This window comes from Carassius carassius, chromosome 13, assembly GCF_963082965.1.
Source record: "Carassius carassius chromosome 13, fCarCar2.1, whole genome shotgun sequence".
Classification (NCBI taxonomy): domain Eukaryota; kingdom Metazoa; phylum Chordata; class Actinopteri; order Cypriniformes; family Cyprinidae; genus Carassius; species Carassius carassius.
This window is the reverse complement of record NC_081767.1, coordinates 24258769-24281873: the sequence shown is the minus strand read 5'-3', so window position 1 is coordinate 24281873 and position 23105 is coordinate 24258769. Positions and strand designations below refer to the sequence as shown.

The 23105-nt window shown below is 36.4% G+C and overlaps 2 protein-coding genes across 5 annotated transcripts in view; one reads left to right on the top strand and one right to left on the bottom strand.

Annotated features, from left to right (window-relative positions):
- LOC132156160 (multiple epidermal growth factor-like domains protein 11) overlaps positions 1 to 7307 on the bottom strand; it is a 133899-nt gene extending 126592 nt beyond the window's left edge. For all 4 annotated transcript variants that reach the window (XM_059565048.1, XM_059565051.1, XM_059565050.1 and 1 more), the window contains exon 1: positions 7076 to 7307. The gene's annotated coding sequence lies outside the window, so the exon portion shown is untranslated. The remainder of the gene's footprint in view (positions 1 to 7075) is intronic.
- A 2746-nt stretch (positions 7308 to 10053) lies between these two features.
- On the top strand, positions 10054 to 22682 carry LOC132156157 (dual specificity mitogen-activated protein kinase kinase 1-like). Its single transcript, XM_059565045.1, has 11 exons — positions 10054 to 10445; positions 17888 to 18098; positions 18865 to 19011; positions 19901 to 19978; positions 20102 to 20153; positions 20243 to 20367; positions 21261 to 21468; positions 21604 to 21668; positions 21788 to 21846; positions 22333 to 22378; positions 22459 to 22682. The coding sequence occupies exons 1-11, from the start codon at positions 10363 to 10365 to the stop codon at positions 22570 to 22572; spliced, it is 1188 nt and encodes a 395-aa protein (XP_059421028.1). The 5' UTR covers positions 10054 to 10362; the 3' UTR covers positions 22573 to 22682.
- The last annotated feature ends 423 nt before the right edge of the window (positions 22683 to 23105 follow it).

The window sequence follows — 23105 nt, the reverse complement described above, 5'->3', positions numbered from 1 at the left end:
ATGTAACGTTGCAATAAAATAAATAATCTAGCTACAATTCCTTGCGCTCAGAAAGTTTGGCGTAACTTGCCTGGAACGGTACAAAGTCGTTAGTCGTGGTATGAAATAGTGAATACGAGCTCAAAAACCTGCCTGGAATGCATCATCAGAACTATAGCGACTGACTGGGATGAGAAAGAGATGGCACGAGCCAACATGTATGATGACCCGCAGCCGTGTAATTTCAAACCAGCCAGACGTGAGAGGGCAAATGAGGAATTGCCAAGAACTGATGTCCGTCAAAGCAAATTAAATGCATGGTCCGAGGAGAATGAGTGGAGAGTTGGTGAAGTGTCCTGGTGAGTTGCTATCATTTAGCAATGCAGCAATGAGCACTGGAGCTAGTCTACGAGCAGCAGTGCACAATAACGACACATATATTTTTTACTGTCATTGAATAGCACCGAGTGAAAAATCTACGTTTTCTTTATATCTAGTGGCAGTGATCATGACGTTAGTTCAGATAAGTACCGGTAAACTTTGTCATAGTATCGTAGTAGACAACTTCATGTGTGGTGCACAGATTTTCAAGCAGTTACTTGAATAATTTTGTAGTATACATTTTCAAGTTGACTAGTTAAAAATCATAAAAATCGAGAATCGGTCAAACGTTCTGAAAAAATCAATATAGCCATATAGCCCAGCCCTAGATAGAACCTTAAAGCTTACCAAGCACTCTATCTCTATACTTTTCTGTAATAAGAGACATGTTTGGCATGCCTCTTTCAAATTAGATTTGGGATTTTTCCTCCCAGTGGAAATGTAAACACTAACCTCTGGGTAACATGGAGAAAAACATCTGTGAGACTGAGACCAAGATCTTAATTGAAAGAACATAATTTGCCTTACTGAGAGACACAGTGAAAATATACAGACTAAGGTCAGAAGACAATGATAAGGAAAGGAGAGGAAAGATCCATCACATCAAGAAAACTCTGGCCGTCCTCTGATCTGAAACCTTCTGTATATGCCATCAGAGGAAACGCGAAACATACATCAACGTTTTCAGTTACAGAGCAAAAGCTGACCCAAGAAGGTTCAGCTAATGGCTTTATATTTTTCATTAACATTTCTTAATGCTCCCACTATGACCCCAGGGTGTTTGTTCAGTGTATAATGTTCATCACGCTTCGGATAAAATAACATCTATCGGGGAGCTCATTAAGAAATCAGCTTGATTTGCAGAATAAAGGTCAGGTCTTACTATTCCATCAAAGATTTCCTCTACTGAGCACTTTGTTCAGTCTTCATTGCCATTGCAGCATCCAGTGTTACTATATTATGCACTGTAAAAGACATGTTAATGTGTATATTGTGAGATATAGTTATAGGTAACTGTCAGTCCTCTGTTACAAAGTTTGACGGACCAATAAACAGCTGTTCACATCAAATCAGATACTGAATACTACATGAAATACTGAATGACATGTTACAAAAGAGATGACTGATTTCCTCTGAATTTCGACCTCTTAAAAACAACAACAACAACAACAACCAGCAAATAAAATATTTGTAAAAATATTACCAGAAATGTATAATCAAGTGAACTTTTTTATATGTCAATTTTATATGTCCATTCCAATTTAGAAAATGATTAGTTCTCATTCTAATTTGCTGCTTTTTTTTTACCCATAATTTTATGATTTACAAAGAGAGTCTGTTTAATGGTAAACTTACATACATATACAATCTCTTTTTTCACAAATAGGGTGAAATAGGACCTGAAAGTCATATTTTAAGGTAATATAAGTGAAAGGAGTTGCTTAAATTTCAAATTATGTTCAGCCTCAAATGGTTAAAGTAAACATTATATGAGCCGCTTTTTTCTATAAATTTTATATAAGGCTTGCCATTTTAAAAGCCTTTTACCAAAGGGTATAAATAGTTTAAGATACTAATAGATGTGATTATGAGATTTTATAGCAATTCCAAAACATTAAAATGAATATCAAACTGAAATCTATCATGGAAAATGATTTTTTTTTAAAACATACACCAGAAGAAGTAACAGTAATGGAAAACTAGAAAGCACCTGTTTTCTACATGTTACTTCAGTTGTTAATCCTGTTTAAAGGGATAGTTCACTCTCAAATTAAATTTTGGTATGTTTTAGCTTACCTCAAGGACATCCAAGATGTAGGTTTCTCTGTTTCCTCAGTATTTCCCATTTTGATATTTTTAGGTCCAACCGTTCTTGTCTGTGACTCACATAATGGATGTCTATGGTCACCACCTCAAAGAACATGCACAGAGGAGTCAAAATTAAACAATTCCCCATCGTAAGTACACATCGATGACCTAAGACACGAAAGGACCGGATTGTGTAAGAAAACGAACAGTATTTATATCGTTTTTACCTCTTGTACACAACCACGTCCAACTGATCTGAGTGCGCTAGTGCTTCCCGATGTGACGTGCGCGCGCGCTCTGGCTTAGTCTGCGCAAGCGCGGAAAGCGCCGGAAGAGATCTCTCTCGCGCGTATATCGTCACTCATTGTTTACACTTACTGCCTATGGTTTACACAGATTTCGGAAGTATTACCTTTCACTGTGAAGATCTAAACATATTTAGACGTACAGGAAATTGCAATGGAAGACGATTTCAATATATCCATAGACAACGTTGAATTTTTTTCACAACCATATTTATTTGAAACAGAATACACAGACCAAGTACTCAGGAGCGATCCGCTGCAGCAGCACGTCTTCAAGCCTCAGAGACAGAGATCTCTTCAAAATTGGTGGTGTTTTAGTAGCAAGTGTTGTGAGATGCCAACAGAAGTGGAGAGCATATGTTGTCACGAATGGAACAACTACAAGATGACGACGAGGACATTGACAGTATCACATCACATGCCTGCCTGACTGAAGATCCTGATTTTTCTCCGCTGTTGAGACGCAGCGTTTTGCACGTTGTGTTCAGTTTGCCACGTATAAACTGGAGGCGACGTCCAATGCCAGAGGGACCCAATGGCACGCTGTCAATAGAGTGAGTAATGTGTTGTATTTTTATTATAAACGCAACGATTATAGGGTGCATTATAAACATTAATTTATTACAATTACTGCATTATATTTCAGACAGTGCAGATTGGTGGCGTAGCGTGTGGTAAACAATGAGTGATGTGCATGCGCGAGACATCACATCCGGGGCTTTCCGCGCTTGCGCAGACTAAGCCAGAGCGCGCGCGCACGTCACATCGGGAAGCACTCGCGAACTCAGATCAGTTGGACGTGGTTGTGTACAAAAGGTAAAAAAGATATAAATACTGTTCGTTTTCTTACACAAACCGCTCGTTTCTTGTATTAGGTCATCAATGTGTACTTATGATGGGGAATTGTTTAATTTTGACTCCTCTGTGCATGCTCTTTGAGGTGGTGACCATAGACATCCATTATGTGAGTCACAGACAAGAACGGTTGGACCTAAAAATATCAAAATGGGAAATACTGAGGAAACAAAGAAACCTCCATCTTGGATGTCCTTGAGGTAAGCTAAAACATATCAAAATTTAATTTGAGAGTGAACTATCCCTTTAAGCAAAGGTAAAACATTTTCTTGGGGAAAAGTCGTATGTAGCTCCATCAAATCGTTCTTGTAAAGTGAGCCCATCGGCAATGATAGGACAGAAAGGTATGAATCTGAAGAGCAGATTTATTTTGAGACGTCCCATACAAACAAACATACAGAACCATAAACATTCAATCTCAAGTCTTCCATGATCAGAGCATCCTAATACATAATCCAACAGCCTGAGCCACTTCATCTATTCAAGTCTCCATATCCCTGTTTGAGTCAGTTATAATAATTAAGGTATACAATTGACATGGAAATGAGCAAACTGGTACACATATAAAGATAATGGCAACCAAACAGATACTCCGATGAGGGTCACAACAAGGGCATTTCATCCAGTTTCTATAACAGTTTGCTAAACACTGATGATTACCTTTACACACGCATAAAACATCACTCTTTAACACTCAAAATGGATTTGCCATGATTCATTATATTAGCATCTAAATCCTCTAACAATGCAATGGCTGAAACAGGCAAAAAATATACAAATGAGAAACAGCTTGTGATACTAATGTTAAATTTATGTTGTTGTGATTGCATTTAACCAGACTTAATAAAAATAAATAATCCTTTCCAATCTGAATACTAAAACAAAAGCATGCAGCTCATTTTCTGCATTGATTGGAGTCAGAGTATAGCCACCGAATACTAATGAAATCTTAATTTGAAACTACTCCTATATGCCTCACTTCACCAGCACCAATACCTAACAAATTAAAACCAATCTCATCTGCAATTTGAAAATCAGGCCTAAATATTTCAGAAATGTACAAAAGCACGTCATAAATTTTAATTTGATTCTATATTTAAATGTCAGGCAAAGCAGAAGGTTGAAGCACGTCGTCCTTGGGAATTCATTCAACTATTAGCAATGCACAGCCAGTGTTTCTTCATTAATCAGCACTAATTAAGATTATCGATTGAAGCAAACATCAGGTTTTCCAGCTGAAAGGGTTTACTAGACTGTAAACTGGAATCTCGCCGGTGATGAAATAGCAAGGAAAAGATCCAAAAGATTTGCCTTTGCCCTTGTTTCAAGCTTCACTATGCAAACCAGCTCAGAAAATTAAACCAAAAATGCCCCTGCTTCCCTGTCATTAAGAGCTGTCAGGACGAATCAGATCTCACAGGCCAGTGGTGCTGCACAAAGCAGCGCACAGTCTCTCATTGTTAAGCCTCCTGTCTCACTCTCACACATGCATGCATTCAGTCACACAGAAGGTTAGGCTTGAGAACAACGTCCCAGGACTCAAAACATAACACACCATGGTCATATTGAACTAGAGGTAATAGGTACAAGCAGTCAACATCATCAAACATTCTCATTATTTTAATATTTGCTCTAAATGATAAATCTCATGCATCATTTATAATTTTGTTGTTGTAATATTGTATTATTAATGACTCTCTGGTCAAATATGTCTATATTAACATAATAACTAAATATTATATTGGGTGGAACGAAGTTTTGCACCTTTTCACCTTTTCAGCAAACTTATCAAGTAGGTAATGAAGCCCCTGAAATAAATTGACTCTAAACTGAGCTGCATTTAAATTTATTTGTGCATTATTTTACAATATACATATTAAAATATGTTCATGGGGAAAACAATGAACACAACAATGCCTTTTTTAGATTGTCTTGAAGGAATAATTGGGCAGAATAAATAGCAGCCAAATAATGAATATCTTCTCAACAAGGCTGCTGTTTAATTAGGCTAAAAGCTGAAGACTGGAAACAAAAGCAGCATTACTGTATTGGCAAAGTACATTTATGACTTTTTGACAGATGGCTGTAATGCAGTCTAGGCAAGTCAACTAACCAACACTCAGGCAAACACAGCCCTAAATATGCCAGACGGAGAAACAAATGTGAGTCAGACAAAACTGTGGACACATTTGCTGCAAATGCAACAAGACCTGTTTCTCCATATTCTCAACTTAATGCAGGTCATGCACACATTGAAGATGAGCATGAACAAATAATTTCTGATTTTCATGTCAATAACAGGAATATGAATCTCATCAATCTTACATCATAAAGGGTATTGGTCAGTCATCTATAAGATATTAGTGCTGATGTTACAATTAACTTGGTTATTAACACCAAGAGAAACTCCCTCATTCACAACCTGAAAAGCTAAGACATATTCAGAAATAAATCTACAAAATAAACACTGTCCAAACAAATGTTGTACACAGCAATGTTATCAGTCTTATGTATGATAATAAACACTGTACAATCAACCAATTATATTTTATTTAGAGCTTTTCTTGTCTATATGAAGGAATGTTGTCCCTGATATTGTATTGTCTGGAAAACAAATGACTCAACTATATCATCTAAACCTGCTATATTTCTATATTTACAGGACTGCATCTGTTTGGATATATGCACAGGGGCTCTGGACGTCTCAATAAGGCTGTCAAATTGCTCAACATAGCCATCTAGTGGCCTCTAAACTTTAAATCAAAAGTAATGAATGGAAAGAAGACGATTCCGGGCGACAAGTGCGTCGTCTCCTCTCAAATGCTTTATGTCTCTGATATAAATAAATATAAATCTCTCTCATATATATATATATATATATATATATATATATATATATATATATATATATGACCCACGTAAATTACTGTGATAAGACTAGGTTTTAGTTTCACAGAGATCAAAACATTACGAGTGCGTTGATAACGTACTATTATATACTATTGATTATATAATATTACGTTAGAAAGAGATTCAGTTAGCAATATTCTATAAAATAGGCTATTTTATTGACATATAATCTAGCCTACGACAACGCATTTTGTTTTATTTATAACGTCATTATAGCTAAAATGATTAGAGGCAGAAATAGCTCGACTGAAAGAAGACACTGACTGAAGAATTGTACTGGATACGATACGACAACTTTTTGCAGAAAATCTACCACGCTTATAAATAAATATAGACTGCAGCAATGTATTGACGGCCCACACAATCGATCTTGTAGCCCAAACTGAACTAAAATGATATCGCCTATGATAAAGAATAGTGAACGATTAAAAAATTACAACTTAATTTTATCCCAAAAACATTTTATTACATTAGCGAGCTTATAGAATGAAAACATCTGTAGCTACATTTATTATATGTAAGCTATAGAGTGCAAAAGAGTATTAAGACATCGTTAATGAAACCTGTATGTCCTATATGAACCTTTATTGACCGGTTTAACTATCACCTTAAATAATTCTAAAATAATAATGTTCAAAGACTGCATTTACAGCCGTCTGAGGATAACATTTGTAAATAAAGCTATATCCAGCAATAGAAATTTCATCCAGTTAACTGAACAGCTTGTATGATTCAGCCACACAATGCGTATATCAATATTTTGAATACAATTTTATTACAGATTATAGGGTATTACTATAGGCTATAAAAGCGAAATACAAAATACATAACGTTACCTTTTCCTTATCTGTTTTACTTTCCCTGATCTGAAATCGCTGCTTGCTGTCCGTCCATTGTCTTCGTCTCTAGAATAAAATTCTCCACATTGTCGTAGGTAATTTATGGCAGACTACATGAAGAAGAATCCTGGAGAGTATTTGATAAAATTCACTGTAACATTCGCCTTTTCAGGCTAGTGCTGTCAGAGCGTTGCGCAGCGGCTCGTCCTCTGACTGTAACCGACACTGTTGCCGAATGTTTCTGCCTCTCGCGCGGCCTCATTTAAAACTCACGTGACGTCAGAGAGCACGGTGCTGAAACTGCAAGCGCTTAGCGAACAACACATTTACCTTTATTTGGAAAAAGAAACTGTTCTCGGTGAACTTTTACTTCAGTGTCACACTTAAAGCAAAACCACAATTTTAGTAAATACAATGAAAATAATAATAATAAAAAAGTTAACATTAAATCAAATCTCACTGTTTACAAATTCCTGCTCTTGTGAGCAGTTGTTCTCGTCTGGATTTTTCATCAGTATTTATTTTTGAATATCTTTTGCAGCCTTTGAAACGACTGAAGTCACGAAATCCTCTTCTTTTTTTGCAACCCTTTCCATTTACCTATGACATAAGGTGCGTCCCAATATGCGTACTTATTGACTATTTTATGCCATTCTGTGGTATTTCTGCAATGTGAGTGGGGTTTTAGCCATCCAATCAATTCCCCATGGTACAAAACCTGTATTTCAGATTAGACATATTACAGAAGTAAATATGGGGATGCAAATTAGTGTGTTATACTGACTTTTAGTTCACACTGAATGCAGAGAAACAGCTGTGTGGGTAAAAAAAATGTTAATTAATATAACAAAATCTCAGTTTTCATCAATTTAACATTTAATCGTTTAATTATTTTACAATTAATTTTATTTTTCACAATATCTTTAATGTGGCATAAAATGATCAAACAAATCTAGCCTACTAAGCTTATTGTGTTGATTAGGTCATTTTTCACCATCCTTTTAACTTAATATTAGCACTAATATTTAAACGTAATATTTCTTACGTTTATTGATTCTTTTTCATCATCCATCTGTTTGCAGTGAGTAAATAAAAGCCAGAATTTAGGAGCAGAGTGCTAGCCTGTATCCTAGTTCCATGCTTTAACAGATCGTTCATGATAACTTTATAATATGCCATTACTAACTCCACAAGACAGGATAATGCAGACAATAAAAGATCTTAGATTTTCTGTGGAAATAAAGTCTTTCACAGATCCCAAACATGTCTTGAATAAAAATTACTTACAAGACAATTCATTACAGTGAATCAGTTTCAGCTAATAAATATCATTTTCTGTTTTTGCTTACTGTTTTTTTAAAGTTATGCATCATTAATTTGACAGCTCTTCAATTTTAATAGTAGCCTATCTAATGCTCCTAGGAGGACATGATTTCTTGCATAGGCTACCTTAATGCAAATGCTGTAATTATCCAGATCTGCTTTTTATAAAATCACAGAGGGGAACCTATCAGAATAGCTGACAGAGCAAATCTGCCTGTTGCACTAAATTGTTGAGTAAGTTACTGATAAATTATGATTATACCGTTAGAAAAGGCTATAGTTGACTCTTTACACTGCATCACAATCTCTCTGTCAAGGCCGATTTGTTGAGAGTCAAGATAGATGCGGTTATATACTTATCCAGAAAAGTTTACTAAACATTTTTCTAGGCCTATCTAATGCACGATTGAGCTTAGAGTAATTAATTCTCCATCTGACATTCTCCATCAGAGTACAGATGGTAATAATATTAGTATAGGAAAAGATATATAGGAATAAAATCAACCACAATGGCACTAAAAACAGCAGATGAAAGGATGGCATGAGCAGAGATAAGTAATTAGGCTAAATCCACAAAGCAAATGAACTGGTCTGGTTCCGGCATAAACATAGATAAATGCTGAGAAAGAAACCACTTGGAAGGAGAATAGGAGATGCATCTGTTTACTAAGCTGCAGACAGATTTATGGCCTTGAGGAGTGTAGAGAAGATTTGTATAAATTTATGTTTAATCTCCAAATGGGGCTGGTTGCCCTTCCTGCGAAATGTGGTCTAAAAACGTGTCCATTTTGTAATAGATATTTGATCTTTATTTTTCCTCGTCGGGATAGTATTGTATTGTATTAATGGCATCATTGGTTTACTGGTCCATCTTGCATATTAAAATGACCCAAGACACTGAGATTGCAATGTGAACATGTTTACAACTTTTCTAAACAGATATGATGTGTTTTCTATATGATTTTAAACTGGTTAAATTGTATGTTACAAGTTTTATGTGAAATCATATGTTCCTTAATAGCTACAAAAAGCATGTCAACCATTATTTTAAGGAGTTAATGATGTAAGACGATTGACCAATATATAGCCTAATGCAGAATACATTGTGTTGGTTATGTGATTATTATCACCACGCTTCACCACAGGCACAAGCAATTACATTTCTATTAAAGCAACACTTTATGGAAGTTATATGGACTTAATATGTTTGTTTTGCAGCAGGGAATTTGTTTTCATTTTAAAGTCAATTCAAACTTAATAGACAGTTACTTCCAAACTGCATGGAGACCTGAATGGCAGTACATTTAATATTTTTTCTATAGGCCTGTATCATCTATTCCATCCAGGGGGTCCATACTCCATAGAGAAAATTTGAATTTACCAAGGATAAAACTTTATGATCAAGCTTTTTATATCAGAGGTCTGGCTCTACAGAAATTGAAAACGTGCAATGTAATATACAGAAGTTCTTTATTCTAATACATAAAGACATAAAAAAGGCTGGATGCTGGTAAATTATTGTTGAAATGTCTTAATATTTCTTTCCTAATATAAACAATGCGGCATAATAGCGCGTTTACACCAGCAGATGGGGTCATTGTTCATAAGCGCTCATGCTGTCCGGAAGACAGATGTAAATATTTTCATGACGTAAGAGACAATCTCTGTACCCATCTTCTACTCTCATCCACCTCTAGAAACACTCAGTTTCTCATCTGAATAACCTATATTCTTCGAAACAGCCTTCATTCTACCTGTCAGAAGGCCATGCGAGGTTGTCGTTGACGGCATTCTGTCTTTATTTATTGTAAAGCAAACAGCGACTGGTAGGGTGTGATAGGCTATTCATAGCTTATTCATCACTGCTCTGTCGGCGAGTGAGTTGGTGTGATCTGCGGATCAGATTGCTCCTCTTTGAATTTTTCTTTTTACTGCCGAGAAGCCAGCTTTTAGGATTCATCATGCAAAAAAGGAGGAAGCCAGAGCCGATTCAGCTGAACCCAATTCCAGACGGGAACGCGTTGAACGGAACCGGGGCCACAGAGTGAGTGGGCTTGAGTCTTACGATGTCAATTCATGTAAAACAAGCTGTTAGAGGACTTCATGAAACCAAAGCCGTTTCATTCATGGATTGTTTGGCTCATTCAGATTATGGTTTGACTCTAACAGGGCTCCTAAATAGACGTGGCAGTGCTAGATCTGCTTGGAGTGGGCTTTAAATTGTTATTAGTGTGGATATTTTCAAAACATTTTGAGGGTGTGTTGATTCTAAGTGTCAACAGAATTATAAAGGCCACAAATGAACTGTACGCTGAAGGTGATTATTATTAGTTGACTTACATAATGCCAAAATGGGTCATTTTGCGAAATGGGTGCCTTTTTAAGTTTGATAAAGTGATTTTAAAGTAAATATCCTTCAGATTTTAAACATCCTATCAAATAATCTCTTTGAGTTTTATTAAACTGTATTGTGCCATCTGAAGATGTAGTATACTTGTAGTATGTGTTAGATTGTGGCTATGAGATTTGTTACAGGTTTGAAGATAAGGTTGACAGTTTTACAGTTTAAGCCATTGTGCCTGTATTCATGATACTAAAAATTGTGTGTGTTATTTTGTGTGTGTGTGTGTGTGTGTGTGTCAAAACACCTTCATTCTAACAAGAAATGAGCACCAAATCAGCTGATTAGAATGATTTCTGAAGGATCATGTGACACTAAAGACTGAAATAATGACTATTGCAAATTCAACTCTGTCATCACTAGAATTAATTACATTTTAAAATATATTAAAATAGAAAATTGATATTTTAAGTTATTAAAATATTTCACAATATTGTACTGTGTATTATTGTATTCACAATAATAAGGGGTGTGTATAAGTGATAAGTGGTTGTGCTTTTAAAAATATCTAATTAACACAGTAAAAGTGCATGCTGTTTGTGGATTATCCCATATATTGGTGTTGTTTAGGATCCATCAGGTGCCCGCCACTAAGAAAAAAGAGAATACCTTATTGCATATGGACAAAGCTGCCAATACAACACTGCTGTTCTCTCTAGTATGTTGTCCAGAAATAAAGGCCCAAGATAAAGTATTACAGGAGCAGAACAGGAGAGATAAAGTATCTGAAGTTGTCTGTGTGTTTACAATTTGTAGAGGCCAGAAATCCAGGTAGAGTTTTGTTGTCCCTAATCTAAAACAGAAATGTAAATGTGTTATCATTCTCTGAGATCAAATGTATAATCATCCAGTTTACCACAATATGTGATTATTACAGACTTTAACTGAACACCAAATATAGATGCCAGTGACGGCAAAGTATCAATTTGTTTGTCTGCTTCACATTTGGCAGGCCAGTGACAGTCCTCACAGCCCGAGCTAGTGGTGCATGTCATTGCCTCTTGTTTCGTTGAGCTCACTTGAGAGTTTAGTCACTTTTCCCCTCTTGTAATCTCTCCATTTGGCATTAAAAAACTATTAATTGTTTAGGATAAAGTTGCAGCTTTGTATATAGAAGCTGGCTATTATTTGGTCATAAATAATGAGTATTAGCTGTGCTATAGTGCGATAGAAGAGGAGTTTGGGAGAATGACAGTAAAACAGAAAGCAGGACAGGCTGTGGAATGTGTGTGTGTGTGTAGCGGTGATTCAATCCTGTGGAAGTCAGTGCTATTGAGAGCGGATCAGTGGAATGTTAAATACTGTGACAACGCTTTTTTTTCTTCCCAGAAGCCATTGCTTTAAATCTGTCATGGCAAGACTGTTTCAAATAGTGCAGTTAATATTAAGTTTTTGCTAACCGCTTGGGAAACACACGTATCACCTCTTTAATGCATTTGCAATTTGAAAATTAGGAGTAATACAGAAAGATTATCTGCCTCCAGTAGAGAGTGAATTGATTCAGCAGTCATAAATTTCAACAGCAATGAATGAAAAGTTTTTTTTAAGACCAGATGTGATTTACTTGTTCATATTTTTGTTTTGGTGGCTTACAGGTCCATTCGCACCAAGAACGATAACTATAAAGTTTTGATGATAAAAAGGTTGGTCTCCAAATGACTAATAGTAACCTTGTTTTATTTACTTACCAAAGCCAGTTTTCCTTGCATTTGGCACTTGACAATGCTAATTTTGTAACCTGCCAATATTGTTTCATCTCTCTCTGTTGGCAGTGGTACATGTGCCATTAATGTTTCCCACGAGCTCTGTGCTGCACTTCAAGATTATCAGTAGGAAACCACTCAGTGTTACTGTGTTACACAATCGCACCACACACACACACACCATGGCACCATCTGCTGCTCTCCATTTTACTTAAGAGCGCTGCTGGGTGTATGAATGCTGCTATAGTGCATCAAGAAGAGCTTGATAATTCCCTGACATTCCCTATACCTGTTCCCTAATTCTCTTCCTTTACTATGTTTGTGTCTGAGATCTGTTTAAATTGTGGATTTACAGGATGACATCACAGATGTATATCATCCACAGGAATGATTTATGAAATGATGTTAAATAATAATATGTTTAATTTATATAGCGCCTTTCCCGAGCTCAAGGACGCTGAACATTGTACACCAAAGCAACACAAATTAATAACAATGAACAATTTCATTGGACATTTGCCCAATGCAAATATTGCAAAAAGTTTCGACTTGACTGTTCTGAGTGCCAGGGGAAGTGAATTCCAAAATTTGGGTGCAATAACAGAAAAGGACCTGCCGCCCATTGAAGACAGGCGGAACCTAGGTACAGAAAGAAGTTCAGAATTAGAAGACCGGAGTGTGCGAGAAGGTATATAAGAAGATAGTAAGTCGGAAAGATAGGAGGGAGCAAGACCTTTAAGTGCCTTAAAGGTGAGCAGAAGAATTTTGTATTGCACACGAATAGATACAGGCAACCAGTAAAGTTTAAATAAAATAGGGGTGATGTGAGCAGATTTTTTTGTTGAAGTTAATAATCTGGCAGCAGAATTTTGAATGTACTGCAGACGAACAATGGAGTGAGCTGGTAAACCAGAGAAAAGAGCATTACAATAGTCTAGGCGAGTGGTAACGAATGCATGCACTAAAATATCACCCTGGAGCCCAAGACCGGTTTCCCACTGAAGCTAAGCAGGGCTGAGCCTGGTCAGTACCTGGATGGGAGACCTCCTGAGAAAACTAGGTTGCTGCTGGAAGAGGTGCTAGTGAGGCCAGCAGGGGGTGCTCACCCTGTGGTCTGTGTGGGTCCTAGCGCCCCAGTGTAGTGATGGGGACACTATACTGTCAACAAGCACCGTCCTTCGGATGAGACGTTAAACCGAGGTCCTGACTCTCTGTGGTCATTAAAAATCCCAGGATGTCTTTCGAAAAGAGTAGAGGTGTGACCTCGGCATCCTGGCTAAATTCGCCCATTGGCCTCCGACCATCATGGCCTCCTAACAATCCCCATATCTGCTGATTGGCTTCATCACTCTGTCTCCTCTCCACCAGTAAGCTGGTGTGTGGTGGGCGTTCTGGCGCACTATGGCTGCCGTCGCATCATCCAGGTGGATGCTGCACACTGGTGGTGGATGAGGAGATACCCCCAGACTATGTAAAGCGCTTTGAGTGCCTAGAAAAGCGCTATATAAATGTAATGAATTATTATTATTATTATTATTACTAATGATTCCGCATCTTTTCTACTCAGAAAAGGAAGAAGTTGTGCAATTCGACGTAGTTGAAAAAAAGCAGCTTTGGACAGTTTGGTAATGTGGTCATCCAAGGTTAGCGATGGGTCTAAATATCTATGGGGAAAAATAGAAATAGCGCCAAGGTCAAAGCTAGAAACATCAGTTTTATTTTTTATTAGAGATGGGGGACCAATTATTAAAATTTCTGTTTTATTCAAGTTCAGACTGAGAAAAATTTGAATGTAGCCAATCCTTTAACTCACTGACACATGAAGATAAGGATGTCATCGACTGGGTAGAATCTGGTTGACAAGCAGTATATATCTGGATGTCATCTGCATAATAGTGGTAGTTAAAACCATGACGACGAATTATTTGGCCAAGAGGCTGAATATAGACGATGAATAATAATGGTCCGAGAACTGAGCCCTGGGGAACTTCTTGTTTGAACAAGGCACTAGGAGATTTTGGACTTTGGACTTGCAGTGAGATGAAGTATTGCCTATCTGTGAGATATGAGGAGAACCAAGATAATGCAGAACCTGAGATGCCAACTTCTGCAAGGCGAGAGAGTAGTATCTTATGACAAATAGTATCAAAAGCTGAGCTAAGGTCAAGTAATAAAAGAATTGATAAAATGCCTGAATCGCCAGAGAGTAATAGATCATTGAGAACCTTTACTAGCGCAGTTTCTGCACTGTGCCGTGTGCGAAAACCAGACTGAAAAATATCAAAGAGATTGTTGCGAGCTAGAAATGACTGCAGCTGAGAAGCAACAGTCTTTTCCATGATTTTAGATACAAATGGCAGGTTAGAGATTGGACGATAGTTGGATAGATTTACAGGATCCAGATTCATTTTTTTAAGAATAGGAGTAACAGCAGCAGTCTTGAGTGAGATAGGAACAGTGGAAGAAATGAAAGACATGTTTATGAGGTGTGAGATAGGGGCAGAAATAACAGGGATACAGTGCTTCAGGAGAAAAGTAGGTGCAGGGTCTAGTCGGCTTGAAGAGGAATTTGATTTCTGTATTACATCAGCAATTAGAGATGGATTAGTTAAGGCAAAGGTAGTCAATGATTGGGTAGACTGAGTTTGCTCACAATTAGAAATAGTCGGTTCATCATCAAAAGTCCTACATAAAACATCCAAATATTGACCACAGAACACAATCTCTGGTTTTGTGTTCCTCCCCAGAGAAAAATGGTTTGCTTCTGTCTGAACTCAGCTGATCCTGGTGCTCCCTGGTGTTACTGTTTACATCCACATTTCAGTGCATGACATGTGAAGCTGATCACCTAATTCCTGTGCTTGATCATACTGTATCCACACACTACAAACAACAACAAAAAAAGTTAGAGAAGTCATTTTTCTTGGTCCTAAGTACTGTTCTTGGGCCTTCAAAGGCTTTTCTGGGTTTGAATCTTAAACTATGAACAGCTTTACTTTTCACTTTTATAAACTTTTTGTATCTTTCTTAAGAAATAATCTGCTCTTTTTATGTAAACATAATGGTGTATCAAAGTTTAGACTAAATAATTTACGGTGTAGTAGAAGCATTGAACTATTTATTACTTTCTTACAAGTTGTTGTAGCATAGCATGCTGCGTTGTCATTACATGCTACATTAATAGATGGAGTATATGTTGTTTTTTTCTTTTCTTTCTTTCTTTTTTTTTTGGAGGCCCTGTGATTATTGTGTTGTGAAAAACACCCTTGGAATGAACATTGTTTTGCATTTTTTATGATCTGTAAAAAATAATGCATTATTGTTTTTTATGTATTTTACAAAATATATAATTAATGATTACAATTTCAATACATTTTAAAAATGTTATGAATTGATTTTATTAGATGCTCTTCTTGATGTTGAATTTATTTTAAAACACAGAATCCAGAACAATTAAAATGGGTAATAACCTGTTTTTATACAGTCTATCTATGGTAATAACACATTTTTGGGGGAAAACAGAAGAAATATACTTGTCTTGCAAACTTAATATTTAATTTTTTTTAATTACTTTTTGATGTATTGATTGTTTTTGAAGGATCATGTGACTAATGACAGTTATTTTTAATGGTAATAATATTTTACAGTATTTCTGTTTTTACTGTATTTTTGTTCAAATGCAGCATTCTGTTGCAAATTTATAAACCAATTTGCTGTTATGCAATATTATTATTTATATTGTTAAATTATATTGTTATTTATTATATTGTTATTTATGTTCTGCATTATATAATTTTGGTTTTTAATTTATATATTTTTTTAAATAGTTATCTAATAATATATTATTTTGAGGTAACACTGCAAAATAAAATAAAAAAACTAATATTGTTTAATAAAAAAAAAACTGTATATTTTTTACTTTAAATGTTGCTAAAAATTAATTTGAACTAATGGTCTGGCCGGGCTAACAGAAAAAAGCTCTTTTGTGAGCTTAATATCCTCTGTGGCTCTTCACACTGACTGATATGGCCTCCTACATGCAACACAAGGTTTGAGTTGTGAAGTATTTTTCTCCACTCTGGCATCTTCTGCGTCCTTCACCATTATCACGTCTCCACCACAGCGTGCCCACTCCACCCACTTCCACCCACACAGCAGCCTCGTAACCATGGTTATATCTGGCCTTGCTGTCAAAAATGAAAACACTTCTCCTCGTTCTGCATATAGATAAAACAAAGACATCTTGGAGTACTTTTCTCATCCACGTGGCATCGTGGCATCAATCCTGGAGCTAAACATGTTGTGATATTTTGCAGACTGATCAGCACGCTTAGATGTTCATTTATGTGTGAGTGTCACTCGTCGTGGACTGAAACATTGTTCAAGAGCAGGGCAACATGTTTTACATCTGAATTGGCTCAGTGTTTAAAAGCCCTTGAGGCTCATGGTGTCAGATGGTCCTGAAATATTCATTTGGAGATACAGCATGAGATGTTTGCAACAAGTGTGACACCAAAGCTTTGGGTATTTCTTTCAGCTGGAACACAAGCTGCAGAAAACCTAACATTACGGTTAAATAATTCCTAAATAGTATCAGTATCTGAATCATAAAGCTTTTAATTGGTTCATTCGAGCACACAAGAAGATTCATTTGATTCCTGAAGAAGATTCCACTTGGTAAATGCAGTTATGCAACAGTGAAGAACAGAGGAGTGTTAGAGGATATGCAGAGAGGATGGAGAGCCTAGGATCATGGAAGTTTACTCTTCCAGCGGAAAGCTAAGGAAATACATCACCATGATAACAGGGCCATGGGAAAGGCTCGCATGCTTAAAGGAACTCCCTGTTTCCTCAGACAGAGCTTTAGGAAGAAGATGTTATAAAACCTTCCCACCACTTACTTTTCATTTCAGCTTTTCAAAGAATTTCAGTTAACAAAAAAGTTTGTAAACAATTACAACACTGGACTGTAGTTTCAAAAATGACAAAGTGATAGTGACTGTACTTTTGTCCTATTTAAAAATACATGAAATATGTAATGTATATATACAATGACTTAAATACATGTTCTGTGATATGCATGCTTACTGATAAAAAACATTTTTTGATACATTTTGAGTGGCATGGAGTTAAAATTGTCAGTGATACAACTGTCCTGATATCTTAATGAATATATATATATAAAAAAGACTTTTTGATAATTTAGCCTAATTATCTCTTAAGAAAAAATATATTTGTACAAAATTGCTTCACTGATTATTAAAATTCGAAATGTTCACTTAACAGAGAGGAGCCCTGTAGACCATCATGGCTGTGTTGAAGTGTAGATCGATCCGTTTAGTTTCACAAATTGTCTTAATTTTCTGTCTGTGTTTGTGTTAGAACAAATCTGGAAGCTCTGCAAAAGAAACTGGAAGAACTGGAGCTGGATGAGCAGCAGAAGAAACGCCTGGAGGCTTTCCTCACCCAGAAGCAGAAGGTCGGAGAGTTAAAAGATGATGACTTTGAGAAGATTTGTGAGTTGGGTGCAGGCAATGGAGGAGTGGTCTTCAAGGTCTTACACAGACCCTCAGGCTTCATCATGGCCAGGAAGGTAAGTTATGATAAAGCAATGTGCTACATCCAGAGATTATGTTAGTTTCAGCTTCAAGCTTGCAAGAAATGTCACTGAAGTCCATTTATTGTCATTACCAGCCTTGAATCGATCAGATCTGGTACTGCCTCTACAATATAGATCGGAAGAAGTTAGACATTACAGGAATAAGGCATGCCATTCTGTTCTTAGCATGCAGAATGGATCCTGTGACATTTATTGCACATGTAATACATGTATTGAGGCTAATTGAACTTGACTCAATAGTTCTTCCTTTAGAGTCAAATGACACTTTTCCTAACAAACTTGCACAAAAAAGAAATCTTCTTTTTGAGCCAAAAATATCACTAGTTCACTATAGGGTGATGAAACATATTATCCTTTTATACAAGACCACCTAAGGTCCAAGATCAACACATGCTCCAAACAGCTAATTTACAGCATACATGCAACAAAGAATTGATAGTTTGCATGCAGAGAAGCAACTCCTTGTCAGTTAACTATAAAATGCAGACACCCTGGCAATTACAGAGAAAAGCGCTGCCTGGTACCGAGAGAACTAAATGAAGGCTTTAGCATTATGCTTTGCACTGCACTTATAAAGACAAAATCAAAACAAGGTAAACTTAAGTTTGCATGTAAAACATCAATATGAAGAAAAATATGCAGAAGTTTCTTAATTGTATTAATTTTTTTTATTAAAAGTAATAGATTTCCACCTTTTTTCTTCTTGTAATATAGTCCTATTTTTCTTATTTTCATGCAGTTGATCCACCTAGAGATCAAGCCAGCAATAAGGAATCAGATCATCAGAGAGCTGCAGGTGCTGCATGAGTGTAACTCTCCCTACATAGTGGGCTTCTACGGCGCTTTCTACAGTGATGGAGAGATCAGCATCTGTATGGAGAACATGGTACTGTCCTCTCTAAGGGTCAAACATAAAACAGAAGAAAATGAGTGTTTACCTCTCTCTCTCTCTCTCTCTCTCTATATATATATATATACAGTACAGACAAAAAGTTTGGACACACCTTCTCATTTAAAGAGTTTTCTTTATTTTCATGACAAAGAAAATTGTAGATTCACACGGAAGGCATCAAAACTATGAATTAACACATGTGGAATTATATATGGAATTATAAACATAACAAAAAAGTGTGAAACAACTGAAAATATGTCATATTCTAGGTTCTTCAAAGTAGCCACCTTTTGCTTTGATTACTGCTTTGCACACTCTTGGCATTCTCTTGATGAGCTTCAAGAGGTAGTCACCTGAAATGGTTTTCACTTCACAGGTGTGCCCTGTCAGGTTTAATGAGTGTGATTTCTTGCCTTATAAATGGGGTTGGGACCATCAGAAGGTGTGTCCAAACTTTTGGTCTGTACTGTATATTGTTTATGTACTGGTATTTATATACATACATATATAATATACTCTACACTACTGTTTGATAATTTGAGGTCAGTAAGATTTTGTTTTTAAATAAATGAATCCGCAAGGATTAATTAAATTGACAGTAAGGATATATAAAATGTTTAGATTTCTATTTAAAATAAATGCTGTTCTTTTGAACTTTCTATTCATCAAATAATCCTGAAAAAGTAAAAAAAAAAAACGACTAATTTTTTCTGTATTTTTTTTAATCAAATAAATACAGCATTGGTGAACATAAGATACTTCTTTCAAAAATATGTATGTATTTCATTTTAGCATTCCAGTATCCTTAAAAACACTGACTTTGCTTTTATAGGTGCTATATAGGTATTGCTGAATATTTCTCCATCAAAATCTTTTACTGTAGGATGGTGGCTCCCTGGACCAGTGCCTGAAAAAAGCAGTCAAGATCCCAGAACAAATACTGGGCAAAGTTAGCATTGCGGTTGGTATCTCTGTAACCTTTCACAACAATATCCCCAATGGTCTCTAATGGACTGTTTCTAGAAGGCGATGCTAAAGCACAGTGCTTAATGTTTATGGACCTGTTTCCTTTCCATTCATGCAGGTGATAAAAGGCCTGTCCTACCTGCGGGAGAAACACAAGATTATGCACAGAGGTGACTGGTGTGCATGTTATCTCAAACTCATTTACTTGTTCTGTTGACACTGTATTTACTGAAGGGAAGACCTTGTCCTTGTCTTGCAGATGTAAAGCCATCTAATATACTGGTGAACTCGCGTGGTGAGATCAAGCTGTGTGACTTTGGTGTGAGTGGACAGCTCATTGACTCCATGGCCAATTCATTCGTGGGCACCAGGTCCTACATGTCTGTAAGTTTACATTCCCAACAAAAATACCAGTTCTAGCAAATCGTCTCACTACAATCCCATTAAATTATCTTTTAAAAAGTGACCCATTGTAATATAATATATTTGTTAATATATTTAAAAATGATCCATGTTAAATTCATATAATATGTATATATTATATGTTAATATAATATATACAATTAAAGGCATATACACAGTTTTATAATCAGAATTATTAGATTATTGGCTGTGAAAATAAATCTGCATTTTTCATCCTTTTGATGTTTCGTTTAAAAAAAAAATCACAAATGGCTAACCTTCCATTGAAGTGAAACAATTGAAAACTGGAAAATCGCATGATGAAATAAATGTTTTTCTCCAATACACGCTGGCCAAAATTATTGGCCCCCTTTTATTAAATACATTTTGCAACCTCCAATTTGGCAAGATAACAGCTCTGAGTCTACTCCTGCAATGCATTATGAGGTTGGAGAACACCTGACAAGAGATCAGAGACCATTCCTTCATACAGAATCACTCCAGATCTTTCAAATGCAGAGGTGCCTCTCCTCTTCATTTCACCCAGCTTTTTTCTACAAGGTTCAGGTCTGAGAACTGGGATGGCCATGGCAGAATATATCAAAAAAAAAAAAAAAAAAATTATATATATATATATATATATATATATATATATATATATATATGTTGGTATTTGATAGAATCCACAATGCCATATATCTGGTGTCCAGGACCTTTCAGCCAGTTCTTGATTCCTTGGATGTTTGATTTGGAGTATCTTCTGGGCGGTTGACTGTTTGTTCAGGTTCCTGTTTTTCATCACATTGCTTCCTGTATAAAATGTTAATTTCCTCTTTCTATGATCCTCATCCTTTTATCTCTGTGTCCATCTGTAGCCTGAACGCCTTCAAGGGACTCACTACTCTGTCCAGTCTGACATATGGAGCATGGGTCTCTCTCTGGTGGAGATGGCCATCGGACGCTTCCCTATCCCACCACCTGATGCCAAAGAGCTGGAGCAAATTTTTGGTCAGCCCCTTGAGGGTGACCCCTCAGCCAGCGAGGCCTCTCCTAAACCGAGGCCCCCTGGCCGACCCGGCAGCTGTGAGTGTCTTTGTTATCCTGTGGGCAAGAACGTGGGAATGCTTGGAGAAACTAATCACGTTATTTTAGAGTTGTTTCTGAAAATATATAATAACCATTACATAATAAAGTTTTTTTGTGTGTTTGTCTTATCAGCAAACGGTCCAGACAGCAGACCTCCCATGGCTATATTTGAGCTGCTTGACTATATTGTCAATGAAGTAAGCTTTCGTGGTACTTAAAGGATCACTGAACAATTTTATGGCAGTGAATTAATTAAATTGAGGATTTATTGGCTGCTTCATTTAAACATAATGGAACTGTTTCTCTTTTTTTTTAGCCACCTCCCAAACTACCAAGCATATTTGGTGCAGAGTTTCAAGACTTTGTTAACAAATGGTAAGCAAAAACTGCACTGTAGTTCACCTAGGCAAGAGGCATACTGATAAAAATGCAGAGTGAAGTAAAAGAAACTTTGGACAGATTCTTCTGCAGTGGTGCTTGCTGCCCCATCTTGTGGTTGAACTAAAACCAGTTTGAAAATGGTTGCTGTACTCTAGAGACCCTAATTGGACATGGTGATGGGTGTTTTCTCACAAAAGTATCACATTTCTCTGAAAGTTAATGGTTGCTCCAAAATTTTCTAAAAAAATTACATTTTGTGATGCTTTCTTTGGGAAACTTTGCATTTGCTCATAAAACTTTTGCAAGAGAATTCGGTTTCTCAGGGGAATGCAAAACTTTTGCAAGAGAGTAAAAAAAAAAAAAATAGTCTCATCTAATATTTTTTTTCCATCACCGTGTACTCTTAGGGTCTCCATACTAGACAGACCATTATATTGACATTTTTAATTCTGTGGTTCTCTGATTGTCCGTGTTTTGCAGTTTAATCAAAAATCCAGCAGAAAGAGCAGACCTCAAGCAACTGATGGTAGGAACAATTATGTTCTGTCAGGCCTTATAAATATATTTTTCCTACGAATACACTTCATATATCAGTTTTTTTTTCAGGTCCATCCCTTCATAAAGAACTCCGAGGCAGAGGAGGTCGACTTTGCTAGTTGGTTATGCAGCACCATTGGGCTAAACCAGCCAGCCACTCCAACTCACAGTGTGGGAGTGTGAGAGCAGCCATCTTTTTCTAAGCCAACCATTTAGTGCTTCATCTTCAACATCTCCAGTTCCACCCTGCCTGTCAGTCCAGAGGACAACAGCAAACCATTGCCTCCAGAATACACCCCTTATTTTAGATGTTGTTTTGAGTATTAAGAACACTGCATCACACCTCCGAAGGTCGCTCGAAATCTGTTCTGCCAAATATTGGTGGTTAATGATTTGATAACATCCATAAGACCTATTAAAAAAAAAAAATTTGTACTACAAAATCAAATTTTAATGTTGATTGCAAAAGTTATCAAAGGCTGAAATAACACCACAAAAACTTAATGCTAGGAATCCTCCTAAATGTTTATGACTGCACTCTGCTACCCCTGAAGTGGTTACATTTCATTGTAATATTTTGCTTTATTTTAATGGTGAATTTACAGCTTTTCACTCAGTGAGAGAATATCTGTCATAACTTAAACTTGTATATTATAATAAAATATTTATTTAACATGACAACTGATGGAATGTGGCAGTGCTATTCAGTTGATTAA